This window comes from Dendropsophus ebraccatus, chromosome 10 (assembly GCF_027789765.1).
Source record: "Dendropsophus ebraccatus isolate aDenEbr1 chromosome 10, aDenEbr1.pat, whole genome shotgun sequence".
NCBI classification, from domain to species: domain Eukaryota; kingdom Metazoa; phylum Chordata; class Amphibia; order Anura; family Hylidae; genus Dendropsophus; species Dendropsophus ebraccatus.
Window position 1 is genome coordinate 56,422,034 of NC_091463.1, and position 16,461 is coordinate 56,438,494.

At 43.1% G+C, this 16,461-nt stretch overlaps 1 protein-coding gene across 3 annotated transcripts in view; it reads left to right on the forward strand.

The window, feature by feature from the left end:
• Positions 1-16,201, forward strand: part of PAK3 (p21 (RAC1) activated kinase 3) — a 142,822-nt gene extending 126,621 nt beyond the window's left edge. For all 3 annotated transcript variants that reach the window (XM_069942708.1, XM_069942709.1, XM_069942707.1), the window contains exons 9-15: positions 7,365-7,413; positions 7,515-7,627; positions 8,656-8,773; positions 10,746-10,845; positions 11,217-11,413; positions 11,607-11,744; positions 14,744-16,201. In XM_069942708.1, the coding sequence (XP_069798809.1) occupies positions 7,365-7,413; positions 7,515-7,627; positions 8,656-8,773; positions 10,746-10,845; positions 11,217-11,413; positions 11,607-11,744; positions 14,744-14,833 (805 nt within the window). In that variant the 3' untranslated portion in view covers positions 14,834-16,201. The remainder of the gene's footprint in view (positions 1-7,364; positions 7,414-7,514; positions 7,628-8,655; positions 8,774-10,745; positions 10,846-11,216; positions 11,414-11,606; positions 11,745-14,743) is intronic.
• The last annotated feature ends 260 nt before the right edge of the window (positions 16,202-16,461 follow it).

Consider the following 16,461-nt stretch of genomic DNA (forward strand, 5'->3'; position numbering starts at 1 on the left):
AAGAGCAGTGTTAGAGGCTTCTACATTTACATATATAGACACATAAAATGAAAGAGGTTCTTCAGGATAAGAAAAACATGATTGCTCTCTTCTAGAAAAAAAAAAACACCACCCCTGTCTTTATCTTGTGTGTGTGTGTGTGTGTGTGGTATTGAAGCTCGGTTGCTTTCCACATGTTTCCACATGTCCAGCTCCCCCAGTTTTCCACATGTCCAGCTCCCCCTGTTTCCACATGTCCAGCTCCCCCAGTTTACACATGTTCAGCTCCCCCAGTTTCCACATGTCCAGCTCCCTCAGTTTCCACATGTCCAGCTCCCCCTGTTTCCACATGTCCAGCCCCCCCAGTATCCACATGTCCAGCTCCCCCCTTTTCCACATGTCCAGCTCCCCCAGTTTTCCACATGTCCAGCTCCCCCAGTTTTCCACATGTCCAGCTCCCCCTGTTTCCACATGTCCAGCTCCCCCAGTTTTCCACATGTCCAGCTCCCCCTGTTTCCACATGTCCAGCTCCCCCTGTTTCCACATGTTCAGCTCCCCCCTTTTCCACATGTTCAGCACCCCCCCTTTTCCACATGTCCAGCACCCCCCCTTTTCCACATGTCCAGCACCCCACCCCCCTTTTCCACATGTCCAGCACCACCCCCCCTTTTCCACATGTCCAGCACACCTCTGTTTTCCACATGTCCAGCCTCACCCCGTTTTCCACATGTCCAGGTCGGCCTTCCCCTGTTCTGTGTGCAGCAGCAGCAGTCATAGGCGGCCGTCCGGCTCCTATGCTGTTCAGCAAGTGACTGACCTGGTGCGAGCGCGGGAGACGGAACCCAGAGGGACAGCGCCGCGCCGGAGGTGATTGACAGGTGGGCGGCGCACGTACCAGCAGTGGTGCACTGAGGCCATACTCAACCTCAGTGCACCCGATCAGCTTAAGATGGCGGCGGCCGCGGCGGAGTGACATGGGGGGGCAGGGCCGGACTGGGACTGAAAATCAGCCCTGGCACTCACACCCCTCCAGCCCACATACCATAACACACTTAGGTCGTGTTGTGTTGTATTTCAACTCATTTTTATTTACAGAAATGGTGCCAAGTCTATCCATCTCCTATCTATCTCCTATCTATCTATCTATCTATCTATCTATCTCCTATCTATCTATCTATCTCCTATCTATCTATCTGTCTATCTATCTATCTATCTCCTATCTATCTATCTATCTATCTATCTCCTATCTATCTATCTATCTATCTATCTATCTATCTATCTATCTATCTCCTATCTATCTATCTATCTATCTATCTATCATCTATCTATCTATCCATCCATCTATCTCCTATCTATCTCCTATCTATCTATCTATCTATCTATTATCTATCTATCTATCTACTGTATCTATCTATCTTCTATCTATCTATCTCCTATCTATCTATCTATCTATCTACTGTATCTATCTATCTATCTATCTATCTATCTATTATGCAACAACAGGTTACAGCAGTGATAATATATATAAGTAGGGTCCTAGGGAAATTTGTAGGATATGTAAAATAATATTACACATTTCCTGTATAATGTTAGCACTGGTAAGACAATTTTCTATGCATGAGAATACTGTATATCTCTAAATAGCTATTATAGTTACCAAAAAACACCAGTATACAGGAAGCGAATATCATCATTACTGTTACTGGCCAATCTATTATAAAGAGACTGATACTACCATTATTACAGTATACAAGTAACAGATAATACCTCAACACTATGGCCACTACCATCATTACAACAACATGACTAATATTACTATACTGTCACTGAATAAAATCCACTACACGAACACAAGTAATACCAATAAAATGAGTATACACAGGACAAATAATACCATGACCACTGCCGTCATCACCATACAGTGACTGGATAATACTGCTGTACTGTCTATAAATAATATTCCCTTTATAGCACCAGTATATAAAATGCAATATTCTACCTCAGCATTGACTAGAGATGAAGTTCAGAGAATTTGGGTTCATGTGAACCTGAACTTACTGTAAGGTCACTCATCTCTAGCAGTGACCAAATAGAGGTAGAGATCCAGCTATACAAAGGATCTACAGACCTTAAAGGGGCAGTCCACCAAAAAATAATTTCTTTCAAATCAACTGGTGCCATGAAGTGCCAGAGATTTGTAATTCACTTCTATTAAAAAATCTTAAGTCTTCCAGTACTTATCAGCTGCTGTGTGTCCAGCACGAAGTGGTGTTTTCTTTCCTGTCTGACAAAGTGCTCTCTGTTGCCTCCTCTGTCCATGTCAGGAAATGTCCAGAGCAGCAGCAAATCCCCATAGAAAACATCTCCTGCTCTCCAGACTGGAAATAATACAACTTCCTGTTGGGCATACAGCAGCTGATAAGTACTGGAAGGCTTGAGATTTTTTAATAGAAGTAACTAACAAATCTCTGGCACTTCATGGCAGCAGTTGATTTGAAAGAAAAATTTTTTGGGTGAACTACCCCTTTAAGAGTGTGTTCACACATAAAGGATATGCACCAGATTTGATGCTGCAGATAGCTTTGTTACTCAATGACGGAAAAAATGTGTTCATCCGCAGCTTCATAAAATTCAATGGCTTTATTCAACGTCACAAAACATAAAATAACAGGTGATTTAAAAGACACGCCGACGCGTTGCAGGGTGAGAACCCCTTAATCATCCCCATGATTAAGGGGTTCTCACCCTGCAACGCGTCGGCGTGTCTTTTAAATCACCTGTTATTTTATGTTTTGTGACGTTGAATAAAGCCATTGAATTTTATGAAGCTGCGGATGAACACATTTTTTCTTATCATGGATGATTCGGGCTGCGGTCTCCAATATTAGTACCCGCGAGCTTCCACATCACGGAGATCCACACATCAGGTGAAGCAAGACTGAGTGGGTGAGCTGACAACTCTTTTCCTGTTCTATTACTCAATGACGGAACCCGACATCAAATCTGCTGCAGATCCTGTACGTGTGAATGCACCAAAAAAGTGATTATGCATGATTGTGCAGTTACTTCCAGTGACTTACAGGAGGCGTCTTCCTACATGAATCATAAGTGACGTTCTTGGTAGTGAAAGCTGTCTGTTTTTTCCTTTTCTTTTCATCTGGCTCATCCCATCATGAAGATTTCTCCAGCCATGACTCGTCTCCCCAGAATCTGCGAGACAAACACTTTAGGCTCCACGTTCTAGCATCATCCTAACCTTATACCTCATCATAACCTTATATTCCCCATTGCTTTACACAGTAACAGTGCCCCCTCTGTGCTTCCACATAAGCAGTCAGGCCCAATATGTGCCTCCAAATAGTAGTCAGGCATATAGCCCCCCACACATAATATAGATGCCCTGTGCAGTCCCACATAATATAGGCCCCCCACATAGTATAGCCCTTCCCCCTGTGTAGCGCCCATAGTATATCCCCCTTTGTAGCCCCCGCATAGTATAGCCACAACATATTATTCCCCCCTTCTTGTATCCCCCAAATAGTATAGGTCCCTGTGTAGCCAGCCCCCACATAGTAAAGTCACAACATACAGGGATGTCACTCAGTATATGCACAGTATACAGGGATGTCACTCACTATATGCACAGTATACGGGGATGTCACTCACTATATGCACAGTATACGGGGATGTCACTATATGCACAGTATACAGGGATGTCACTCACTATATGCACAGTATACAGGGATGTCACTCAGTATATGCACAGTATACAGGGATGTCACTCACTATATGCACAGTATACAGGGATGTCACTCACTATATGCACAGTATACAGGGATGTCACTCACTATATGCACAGTATACAGGGATGTCACTATATGCACAGTATACAGGGATGTCACTCACTATATGCACAGTATACGGGGATGTCACTCAGTATATGCACAGTATACAGGGATGTCACTCAGTATATGCACAGTATACAGGGATGTCACTCAGTATATGCACAGTATACAGGGATGTCACTCACTATATGCACAGTATAGGGGGATGTCACTCAGTATATGCACAGTATACAGGGATGTCACTCACTATATGCACAGTATACGGGGATGTCACTCAGTATATGCACAGTATACGGGGATGTCACTCAGTATATGCACAGTATACAGGGATGTCACTCACTATATGCACAGTATACAGGGATGTCACTCACTATATACACAGTATACAGGGAGGTCACTCACTATATGCACAGTATACAGGGATGTCACTCACTGTGTAGCCAGCCCCCACATATTTCCCTCCCCCGATAGTATAGCCATAACATATTATCCCCCCCCCCCCACATAGTATAGGTCCCTGTGCAGCCAGCCCCCACATAGAATAATCACAACATATTATCCCCCCCCCTGAAGCCCCCCACACAGTAAAAGCATCCCTCTGTAGCCCCCCACATGGCATTTCCCCCTGTACAGCCCCCACATAGTATAGGACCCCCTCTGTAACCACATGTTATAGGCCCCAAGTGAAGCTCCCACATGAGCATTCATGTAAAAAACAAAAAAACAAAAGTATACTCACCTCTGGTGGATCCAGCAGGTCCTCTCTGGTCCGGTGCCGTTAGCTGCTTACATATTCTGTTACCGGCAGCCCGATGCAGCCCGGCCCCGGAGGCTCACAGCTCCAGACCCGCGGCGCCTGCATCTCTCTCCCCTCCTGCTCGGGCGGGCAGCAACGGATGACGTCACACGTCTGCCGACGAGCAGGAGAGGAGAGGGATGCAGGAGGCGGGGCTGGAGCTGTGAGCCTCCGGGGCCGGGCTGCATCGGGCTGCCGGTAACAGAGGGGGGGGGGGCTGCACTCACCCATCCAATGGCGGGCAGCGGCGGACAGCGGCGGGAAGCGGCGGACAGCGGCGGACAGCGGCGGGCAGCGGCGTCAAATTATAATCTCTGGAGATCACAGTGGGCCCCTGCCAGAGTGGGCCCGGGGGCGGCCGCCCCCTCTGCCCCCCATCAAATTTCGCTACTGGCATAAGGTACACAACATTTCTGTTGCCTCTCACAGCCTTTATGAAGCAAGAGGCGGGGGAAGCATTTTGCACCTTATGCAATGATGCAATAAACGTCACTATTTTTATTTTTCCCACAATACTTTTGAAGTGCTGCTGTGTTTTTTTTTTGTTTGTTTTTGTTTTTAATCTTTTATATATTTATCCGGATCAAGGATTTGGACTGCTTGCACCTACTACAACATTTCATAAAAAGACTGGTTGCAGAAGAGACCATATGGTCTCTACTCTGCCCTTATATTATTTATGTTGTGTTTATAAAATAGGTTAGTAGTTCAGTGAGGGATCAAGTTACATTCTGCCTAGGCAGGTCTATGGTGAGGGGAGGGGTGAGGATGGAGATGGGAGGGTCACTGAAGAGCTGCAAGCTGTCGACATTGCAAAGTGACTCTCCATGAGCTCAATGCAAGGTTTAGGCTTATATTCAGGGTAGGGCTTCCTTTTGGAGAAGCAGGGTAGCTTCAGTCACAGCTTAGGTTGCTCAGTACTGTCCTATAATGTCCACTATATTGCTATTATTGTAAAGGTGTGATATAGATGGAAGAGATGTCTTGCTGCACTATATGTGTGTACAGTTTATGGGAGATATTTTAGAGGCTAGACTCCACTGATTCTTACCCCCTTAGCCTCCATTCACACCTGCTTAGCCTAGTCTTACCCCATTTAACAATAAACTTTCTGCCCACCTGACTATTCAGGGAAACCTACAGGTAGTCGAGTGAATTTCAAGCACACTCAGGTTTGTCCAATCCTGAACAGTGTCTGCTGAAGTTGGATGCAGCCCCAGGGCTGCCTGGAAAACATGGATACAGACATAGGCTCCCTAGGGCTGCATCCAACTTCTTCAGCCACTGATACTCAAAAGCAAGGCGTTCAAGCTCAGACAAACCCAAGCGAGCCTGAGCCTCACTTTACTCTAGTAGTCACTAAAATAGTAAAACCCTGATATGTCAGGAATGTAGGGGCTCAGCAACAAAATAAAAACAACATTGAAATCAGAGCACCTGTGACTACTGTGGTTTAAAGGGAAACAATCAGCAGGTTTAACAAATCTAACCTTCTTATATGTCCCTATTGAGCATTCTTACCTTCATCCTCGGCTCTCTTTCCGTACAGTTTGTAATCTCTAGACTAGTACAGCGGTTTGGAGCACTAGAAACTGGACTACTGCCCCCAGTGCACCGATCCGGCCCTAGCTGGGGTTGTCATCTGCCAGACCCCTTTGTGACCTTATTGGATTTTATTATAATTAAAAGTGGTCTGATCTTTGATCTCTGATCTACATGGTGAGTGTAGCCTATCAGTAACAGAAATGTATGGATATGAACACATTCTGCAACTCAATTCGGATTCCTGACTTAAGAACCATACTAGGGACCTCCTTAAATTATTTTACTTTAAAAAAGTTTTACATGGTGGTACTACACCCCAATCCAACTCCCAACCACATTGTTGGAGACTTTATGGCGCAGTAGGTACTATTCATCTTCTCTTTTGGTCCTGTAAATATGAATCCAATATTAAACCAACATACTCGCATTAATAAAAGAGTAGCAGAAATTCCATGTCCTGCTTCTGCAAAATTCACTATACTGCTACTAGATAGCACAGTAATAGAATCCCTATATCCCAAATCTCACACATCGTTCTGTCCTTATAACTTACTTTGTAACTTTTACACACTGCACAGAAAAGATATTATTGCCCTTTGTACCAACTTTAATAAAACATCAAATGTTAATTTAAAACAAAGTCATAACATATAACTTGGGCTTGATATCACTTTCTGATTGGCTAGTGTCTGGATTCCCTTTTGGTCCTCAGAATGACAGACCACATAACACTAGTGGAATGGAATATGATCTTAATTCTTAATATATTGCATAGTAAATGGAATTTTAATGCCCCCCAGTGGCGAAAAGGAGGTTGCAGCTGATAAAAATAGCATGACTTGAACTTGAGAATTATAATAATATTGTATACAGGCTGTGTGTATTATAATAGAACAGAAGATGTGGACCATTCACTAATAAATGGATAAAAAATGAACCATTTTGTGCAATATTCACTATTGAGCTCATTAGCTAAGGAGATAAATGCCTATACCTGTAGATCAGAATGTTACTGTGGCTAATAGCAGGAGTCAGTAGTTAATATAGGAGATGCTAACAGTGCCCTGGTTACCTGTAATGTACATCAGTGAGCTCAGTGCCAGTCTCTCCAACGTTTTAGCAGCCTCAGTTGTACATGTATATGCCTTCTAGGGATTCCTCTTACCCATAACTCATCATCTGACTTTGTCTGTGCACAGGGCATCTGGGACAGTGTACACAGCTATAGACATTGCTACAGGACAAGAGGTAAGGCGGATGGTTACACAATGATAAATGTATTTGCTATCTTCTTCTTCATCTATTTATATATTTACCAAATAATGGTTTATCCTTTTTGTCTTCCTCAGGTAGCAATAAAGCAAATGAACCTTCAGCAGCAGCCCAAGAAAGAGTTAATTATTAATGAGATCTTGGTCATGAGGGAAAATAAAAATCCGAACATTGTGAATTATTTAGACAGGTGAGCAGCACGTCTCTGTGAGATCATTTACATATCTATTGTGGGGGGGGGATCTGCTGGGCTGGCAGGCATATCCGTTAGTGATGTGTCAGTGAGCGGAGGATGGCTGTAGGCATGGAGACCACTTTACTTCACTACAGCTACAGATGGCCTGTAAGACCATGCACGGACTACAACGTAACTATAAAGTAGTTGTCCAGTCTTATAATTAGTTCCTAAACACTGTAAGGTATATTTTTATATTATAATCCTTCTAGCATTCTGCTTGCTTTCAGTGAATTGAACACTTCCTTATACATTGGTCAAACATCATCTAATCTTGGATGGAGTGGTCAGGAATAGTGATGAGCAAACATGTTCGTGCGAACATGATGCTAAAAGTTCGTGTTTGTTGGATGATTGGAGTGGTTATAACAATCATTTTTGAACATATTCAAACTTGCGAACGTACGCAACTGCGTAATTTACGTTTTGCACCTGATAATCTGGACGCATGTGCATAACTCGAGACCGAAACATACGCAAATGCTTGCACCTGTCAACGCATGTGCGTTGACCGAAACGTATGCTTCTGCTGTATGTTCGTTATTTGTTCATGAATGTTCAGCGAACACGAACCGATCAATCATTTCTTTTTTATGTTCATGTTCAGAATCTGAACCAAACATCGGAATGTTAGCTCATACCTAGTCAGGAACAATAGATGTCGGTCAATAGATGACAGCTATTTAAGGTATTAAGCTAGTACGAGTCTTGCTCTCCTCTAAAGGTTTGTTACTATGTATCCATTTGTAGCAATAGAGAATGTCTCTGAACCTTAACCTATATAGACACCAGATTGATGTGAATGACTAATTTGCATGGCCACTATGCTCCCAGCCTTTCTTTGCATAAGCATATAGTAGGCCTAGTGAATGCTGAATGAGTTAAATGATGGGGCCTTAGTATAACTACCCTTCATCTATAGTATTATACATGCTGCATTGTTACCCCTTGCACTACTAGTGGTGTTTGTTCTTGCATTGCAGTTATCTGGTTGGGGATGAGCTCTGGGTAGTGATGGAGTACCTCGCCGGGGGTTCTTTGACTGATGTTGTAACAGAAACCTGTATGGATGAAGGACAAATTGCAGCTGTTTGTCGAGAGGTAAGCTGAAAAGGCTTTATATGCAGAATCAACCATTGTTAGGGGCCTATTCCACGGAGCGATAATCGGCCGAATCGGAGCGATAATCGACCCGATTTGGCCGATTATCGCTCAGTGGAATAGCGAGAACGATCAGCCGATGACGGTGTCATCAGCTGATCGTTCATTTAGGTTCAGACCTAAAATCATTGTTCGCCACCAGCACATTGCTACGGTGGAATAGCGGTGCGCGGCGGCGACCAACGATTTTAGCAGCACCATACATTATCTGTCCGAGCTGCAGGTCTCCTCCTTCTTCCTCCCGGTCACGCGCGCAGCAGCAGCTTCCGAGCAGGGCTGTCTGAACTGACAGACCGCTCAGCCAATCACTGTCCGGAACCGCCGCGGCCAGTGATTGGTCAGTTCTGACCACGGGAGAAGAAGAAGACCTGCAGCTCTGACAGGTAATGTATGGTGCAAGGGCTGCAAGGACATCGGTAACGGCAGCCCTCGCTTAACGATAATCGGGGCCGTGGAATAGGCCCAGTAAACGAGCGGTGATCTAGCAGATCGGCGCTCGTTTACATTGTTGATCAGGCCCCCATCGGCCCGTGGAATAGGACCCTTACTTGTTTTGTGTATGGTATCATTACCTGAGTCTGATAATATTATCGCTGAGGGAAAAAGTCTTCTTCACAATAATGATGAAGTGTGCACATACCCTTAAAGTGACACAGTCACCCCCTTTGTGCATTCTGACATCTCTACACAGGTGTAAAGGGTAAATTTAGCGCTTTTTTTTATACCTTATTTCATATCATACGTCATGGTGCTTGTTCAAGTAAAAAGTGACCTTTTATCAACTGCAGATTGTATTAAGTGGGCATGGCCTCGCGGCATTAGCGCCACTTAACCCCACCCACAATTGCTCCGTTGGCCCTGCCCCCTTGACGCCCATTGGATGGCCAATGTAAAGGGGGTGGGGTCTAGACCTTTCGGCCAGCCTGTTCCAATGGCCGGAAAGGGGGCGGGGCCAACAGTGGCATTGGGGGCGGGGCTAAGTGGCACTAATGCCGCGAGGGCCCGCCCACTTAACTCAATCTGCAGTTGATAAAAGATGACTTTTTACTTGAACAAGCACCATGACGTATGATATAAAATAAGGTATGAAAACCGCTAAATTTACCCTTTACACCTGTGTAAAAATGGCAAAATTCACAAAGGAGGTGACAGTGTCACTTTAAATTTAAAAAATACTATGTATTAGGAAATCCGAAGTTTAGGTGTCCATACACATAGGGGTAAAGATAGATGAATCTGCATATTTTGGTGGGACTAGCCTGCTACCTATGTGTATTTGGGGGACCAAACCCTCCCCTAGTAGTTGATGCTGTGGGAAAGACAGATTGCCCATGGTGAATCTCATGGGAGATACAGTAACCTGCCCACTGCCAGACTCTCATTGACAACAGATGGCTGAACCTAGCATACAGGTGTATGGTAGGGGAAGTCAGGAGAAAGGAGTGTCAGCGTAATCATCTTTAGCCTGTGTTCACATGCAGTAGCATATTTCCCTCACAACTGGTGTATGCTTTAAAAGATTGTCCAGAGCAAGTATAGGAAAGCAGGGTCTGTTGTGTTTTCCAGTACTATTTGTCACTGACCACAAATACTTAACTGTGGACCTATATATAGTAATTACTCATTCACAATGTGAACAGAGCCTTAAAGGGTTCTTTCTATATGAACCTTTATGGCATATGCACAGGATTTGTCCAATAGATGCTAGGCTCTCATCTGGGGCCCCTGGGGCCCCCTCCAGGCAGGTTGTGGTGCCAGTTCTGGAAGTTGTAGCAGGTACTTCAATTTAGGGCAAATTTACTGAAAATGAGCATGTGTAGTATGGCAAGGGTTGGGATTGCAGTCATTATGGTTACCTGTGCTGTTAGGGATTGTAGCATGCCGTGGTTTTGATGTCTGTTTCTTCTCTTAGTGCCTACAAGCTTTGGATTTCTTACATTCAAATCAAGTGATACATAGAGATATTAAGAGTGACAACATATTGCTTGGGATGGATGGATCAGTTAAACTTAGTGAGTATCAGCTGACAAGCGTCCTGTAAAAATGCATGTTATGTGTGCCACATGTTGTAATATAAGAATTGTCCTAAATGTCAGTTTGGAAAAAAAAGATCATACAATTTATTATTATTATTATTATTATTATTATTATTATTTATTTATTTCCATATATATATAATATATATATTTTTTTTTTTAAATGTAGAGGTCAAGAGGTTTTACAGAATTGTAGAGCTGGCTACATATTGATACTCTGTACGTGTAAGTTAGGGAGTCATTCACACATCCGTAAGATACTCCATGAACAGGCCTAAGAACAACATTTGTAAATTGCGCACACATATACGCTTATATTTATGCTTTTTTTTATCTCTCCTTTTCAGCTGACTTTGGTTTCTGTGCTCAGATTACACCTGAGCAAAGTAAACGTAGCACAATGGTGGGGACACCTTACTGGATGGCACCTGAAGTGGTTACGAGAAAAGCCTATGGACCTAAAGTGGACATTTGGTCTTTAGGAATTATGGCCATAGAAATGGTTGAAGGAGAACCGCCTTACCTTAATGAGAACCCTCTCAGAGTAAGTGATTGATACTTTTTTTTTCCTCTTACAATACATATGATTAATAGACATATATTTTCTGTTTGGTGGGCACTAGTTTCTCTACTAGGTAGGTCTATACAGAGGTTTATGTATACCCCTGATGGAGCGCTCAAGAGCGATGTGTTCTTGTCTCTTCTGTAATGAAACCATCTGTTTCTTCTTCATACAGGCGTTGTACCTGATAGCTACCAATGGAACTCCAGAACTGCAAAACCCAGAGAGACTGTCAGCTGTTTTCCGAGATTTCCTCAACCGATGCCTAGAGATGGATGTGGACAGGAGAGGTTCTGCCAAGGAGCTTCTACAGGTAATATATTAATATTCTATAAGGGCTGTATAGTTAAATGGGATGAACACAGGAATTAGTAATTTCAATTATCAGTCATGCTAATGAAAACACCATTCATTGTGCAGACCTTACATATGATATGTCCATTCTATTGTTCTTCTTTATAAACTTGTAAGCTGAACACACATGACTGGTAACAGATTGTAGCCACTGCTGAGACTCGCTGTGATCAGGAGATATAGCCTTGAAAAGACCTGGCAGTGCCATCCACTCCTCAGCCAGCCATTCATTCTGTCATTATTTTCTCATACACTTGATGGCATATTGATCCAAAGCAGGGCCGCGCTGCTGCAATCTCTCTATGACTATATCTTTTGTGGAGACCTGCTGTGATTAACAATTTTTGACATGTCTCACATTTCAAAAGTTATTTGTAGTAACAGGTACGATTATAAAATAAAAACAAGTAACTAAAGGGTCTTCAAAACCCCCAAGATGTTACCGACCATCTGAAAATGTACTCGCATCATGAATTCAGTCTAGGTCCTCTCATATGGGTTTATAGTCACCCTGGTTTAATTTAAAAAAAAATAATGATGTCCTGTAACCACTGCAGTTATCTGCTGCAAGCTGTGTTATAGACCTGGTAGACCCTTTAAGAGTTTACTTCCTGGGCTGAACACATGCGAGTGAGAAACCTAGTGAATTTACTACATTTAATCTAAATTGTATAACGGCATACAGTATATTGTTAGTGTGTAATAAAGAAGAGAGCAGACAGTTATGAAGTCACAGCCGCAGTTGTTCTCTTAGGTCTGTGGGATTGAATAGAGCAGCTCTTATGTTATAAAATATAAAGGATGTTTTAAAAGTACAATGGGAATCGTAAAAGCCAAATAATGAGGCAATGTGTCTCCTCTGTTTGCATAGTCAGCATCTTTGCTTGCAGTCCTAGTTCAATGTCTAGTAAAGCCATCCATTTTGGTTAATAGCTTTTATACTCTATTGTGTTATAGCTCTGACAAACCACATGTAAAAAAGTGTTTTGTTTGTTCCGTGCAGTATTAGGCTATGTTTTATTAGGCTATGTTTGCCATCGGCAACAACGGCTGTACTTTGTACGGAGTGGAGCACTGCCTATTCTTCTATGGGATCCTGGCCGGAGCGTATACACTTTGTATACGCTCCGGCCGGGATCCCACGCGGCGCCGCAAAGAACTGACATGTCAGTTTTCTGCAGCCGCAAAGACCTGTCAGTTCACACAATGAAGCGAGCGGCTCCGGACAAGATAATCTTTGCAGAGACCGCCAGTTCCGTGACCCGGCCGGGTCACGGAACGGCTGGTCTCATACGCCGTGTGAACATAGCCTTAGGATAGTTTCTATAACTGTATATAGAAGCCATTCTAGGAATATCTCTGGAACAAATTGACGTACCTCTGTAGGGAGTCCAACAATCTTTACTGCGTGTAGCTCCCTTATTTTACATGTAAAGACAAAAGACTCATGATTCTTCTTTAAATAGGGTGGGGAGAGAAACAAGTATATAATAGTACACTAGCCAAGGCAGCTGTTTCTAATTATTAGAGTTCTTGTGCAAAACCCACCAGGCGTCATATGGTAGCCTTACAAACCTGACCACCCATGGGCAGGAGAGAATCACTGCAGGAACACTTTAGGGTAACCCCATCATTAGCACTTATGAGATCGCCATAGAGTATCAGGATAACCAGTAGGTCTTAAAAGGTTTTTCCATCTCATAGTGATGGCATATTCCATGACTTTTTATAATAGGTGGTGGTTCAACACAGTCCTGATTTATCACAGCAGCATGTTTCCTGCATGCTTATGATGATTGGTGGGGTTCCAGACGGGGGTGATACAGTAATGACATGTGTTAGCATGTAATCCTATGTTTATCCACAAATCATGTTGTTTTATATGCAGACTCCTTTATCTCTATCTAGAGCTGTCCAGCAGCGTTAGAATGTTGGCTGACTTATGAAGGAACTTAAGGCCCTATTCAACAGAATGATTATCGTCCGTATTTGGCCGATAATTGTCTCGTGGAATAGAAGGCAACGATCCGCTTACATAGTTCATGTTGGCTAATCATTGCGTTGTCTTTCAAACATGTTGAAAAACAAACCACTGTGATAGCAGCGATCTGCTGCCGTCGCTCCGCGGAATAGGAGCGGCGGCAGCAGACCGCCACTATCCTCTATGGGCTGCCCGGACGATCTAGCCTCACCCGGGCAGCCCTCGCCCGCCTCACCTGCTATTCCGTCTTAATTAATGCCATAGGCTAAATACCATTCTTGCCCCAAGGTTAAAACTTAACTTTTATTAAGGCATTAATAAAAATAAGGAAAAAGGAGTGGTTGAGTGGTTTTTCCTTATTTTTCTTAATGCCTTAATAAAAGTTACGTTTTAACCTTGGGGCAAGAATAGTATTTAGCCTATGGCATTAATTAAGACTATAATCAATACCTCCCACAAGGTTGAGATCATCGACCCCTCACCTGCTATTCCGCGCGGCGGCAGCGAGTGGGGAACAAGGAGCAAACAAACGCTGATAGCTCCTCACTGTCGGCCTGTGGAATAGGGCCTTAGCCAGCAATTATTTTATATTTGTGGCTAGCAAAACTCTGGCCTACCAGATCTACACTGTCTGCCTTGTAATATTTAAAGGAATTGTCTGGTGATACACCTGCTAGCAAAAAAAAAAGTTACTTACAGATCTCCTGCTTCTGCTGTCCTGAGGCTCACAATATTCTCTCATCTCTACTTCCTTGTCCCTATGTAGTAGGAAATGTCTACCCAACCAGTTACTGGCCACAGCAGGGACTCTCCTCTGCCGGTGATTGGCTGGGCAGGCATTTCCTTGTTTAAAAATAAAGTCGTGATCAGTAGAATGGCAGCAGTGAGGGATCAGTGAGGTGAATTGGTGTATTATATTACTTATGTGCGTAACCTGTATTCTGTTGCATTAGGATTTTTTTCTGTTTGTCTTGCAGCATCCATTTTTAAAACTAGCCAAGCCTCTTTCTAGTCTGACTCCATTGATTATAGCAGCAAAGGAAGCCATTAAGAATAGCAGCCGCTAGCCACACTGGACTCGAGCTGTAGCCTCAACATAACAACACAGAACTCAGCAGAATCTGAAAACCTCATCCCCTCACAAAGCAGGATTAACCGGCTAACCAGCTACTGTCCTGGGGAAACATAACCCACCATGATGCACCTACTCGTGTCTTCTTTTACCTGCCCTTTTGGATTCCTCAAACGTTATTTTTTTTTTTAAATTGTAAGTAGGAACGGGACTTAAAACTCTATATGGCACGTTACAAAAAATGGTGCTGCACGTCCGCACGTTGATCCGCTGCAGAAACTTTCCGTAGATGGGTTGTACTTTCATAATGGACGATTCATTTTCTGTCACGTATCTTCTTTGCTTTGTATTAAAAAAGAAAAAAAAACTAAAAAAATATTTCTGCATTTCCAAATATGCAGCATCTGTAACAGGTCTGACGGTCTTTGTAGACCTCGAATCCCACCCAATCTGCTGGTCTTACATCCCTGTTTTCAGCACAGGGTCCGTTTACTTAAGGTACTATTTGCATGTGAGAGTAACAATTCATCAAGGGGAAGGTACAATGTGTTGTCTAAAGAGATGACACAACATGGAGACTGTTACACCTCCAGGAAAAGAAGTGTGCTGTGCCTCCCCTGGCAGTGCAGAAGTTAATAAAGAGGTGGGAACATGGCACAAATATTCAGTCTGAGGTGAAAGCGAAATGACTTGGTTCAGTATGATACTGTTCACCCTTTAAGTGCTGTTGTAGCATATGAGAAGAGTTCGTAGCTGACGTTAGCTGGTAGATGCTACTGAATAGAGACGTGGCACCTATAGCCTACACTCAGGGGACGCAGCCATTTTGTGGCCTAAACTGTTCACTAGGGTTTTTCAGGATAATCTCATAGGAGCAAAAATTATATTTATATAATTACAAATATTATTCAGGCCCCACTTGCTATGAGGTGGGCGAGTGAAGTCACAAAATGGCTGCCGATATTGTGTATAGGCCATGTACATTGTATGACATTGACTGGTGAATGCTAAACGGCACTGGAATAACCCTCAGATCAAAGTAACAGAAGGGAACTTTTTTTTTTTTCTTAATTAACCACCAAAGACAAAAAATAGGCTTAAAAACGACCCCTATGTTATTACTGTTCAACTATTAAAAATGCTGTACCTTTTGTCATACATAAAGGGACTCTTGTATCAAAGCATCTTTTCTCTAGCAAGCATATGTCATGCGCTTTCAGAAATTTTGGTACATGAGTTCCGTAGTGTTTGCTCAGTGACTGCAAGGTGAAAGGCTGGGAGTGGGCAGGATTCCCATTCTAAGTGCCCTTAGTAAGGGAACCATTGGTGCCATAAGGAGTCTGCCAGATGAGTTTATAGCAGAACCTGCGGCCTTAGCAGCGTGCCGGAAAGGCTGTGCATGGATTCAGTGCATTTAGTGAATAAAATCAGCCATAATTACAGTTCCAAGTAAAAAGCCTAACATACAAAACAGTGTAAGATATGTGCTTAACACATTTCAAGCCAGCTTACAGCCATTAGTCATATGCTGCACATTAGCTTGAAACACGTAAAGAACTTACCTTTTACAGTGTTATGTATCTTTGAAACTACAGAATGTACTGACTTTATTCACTACACTGA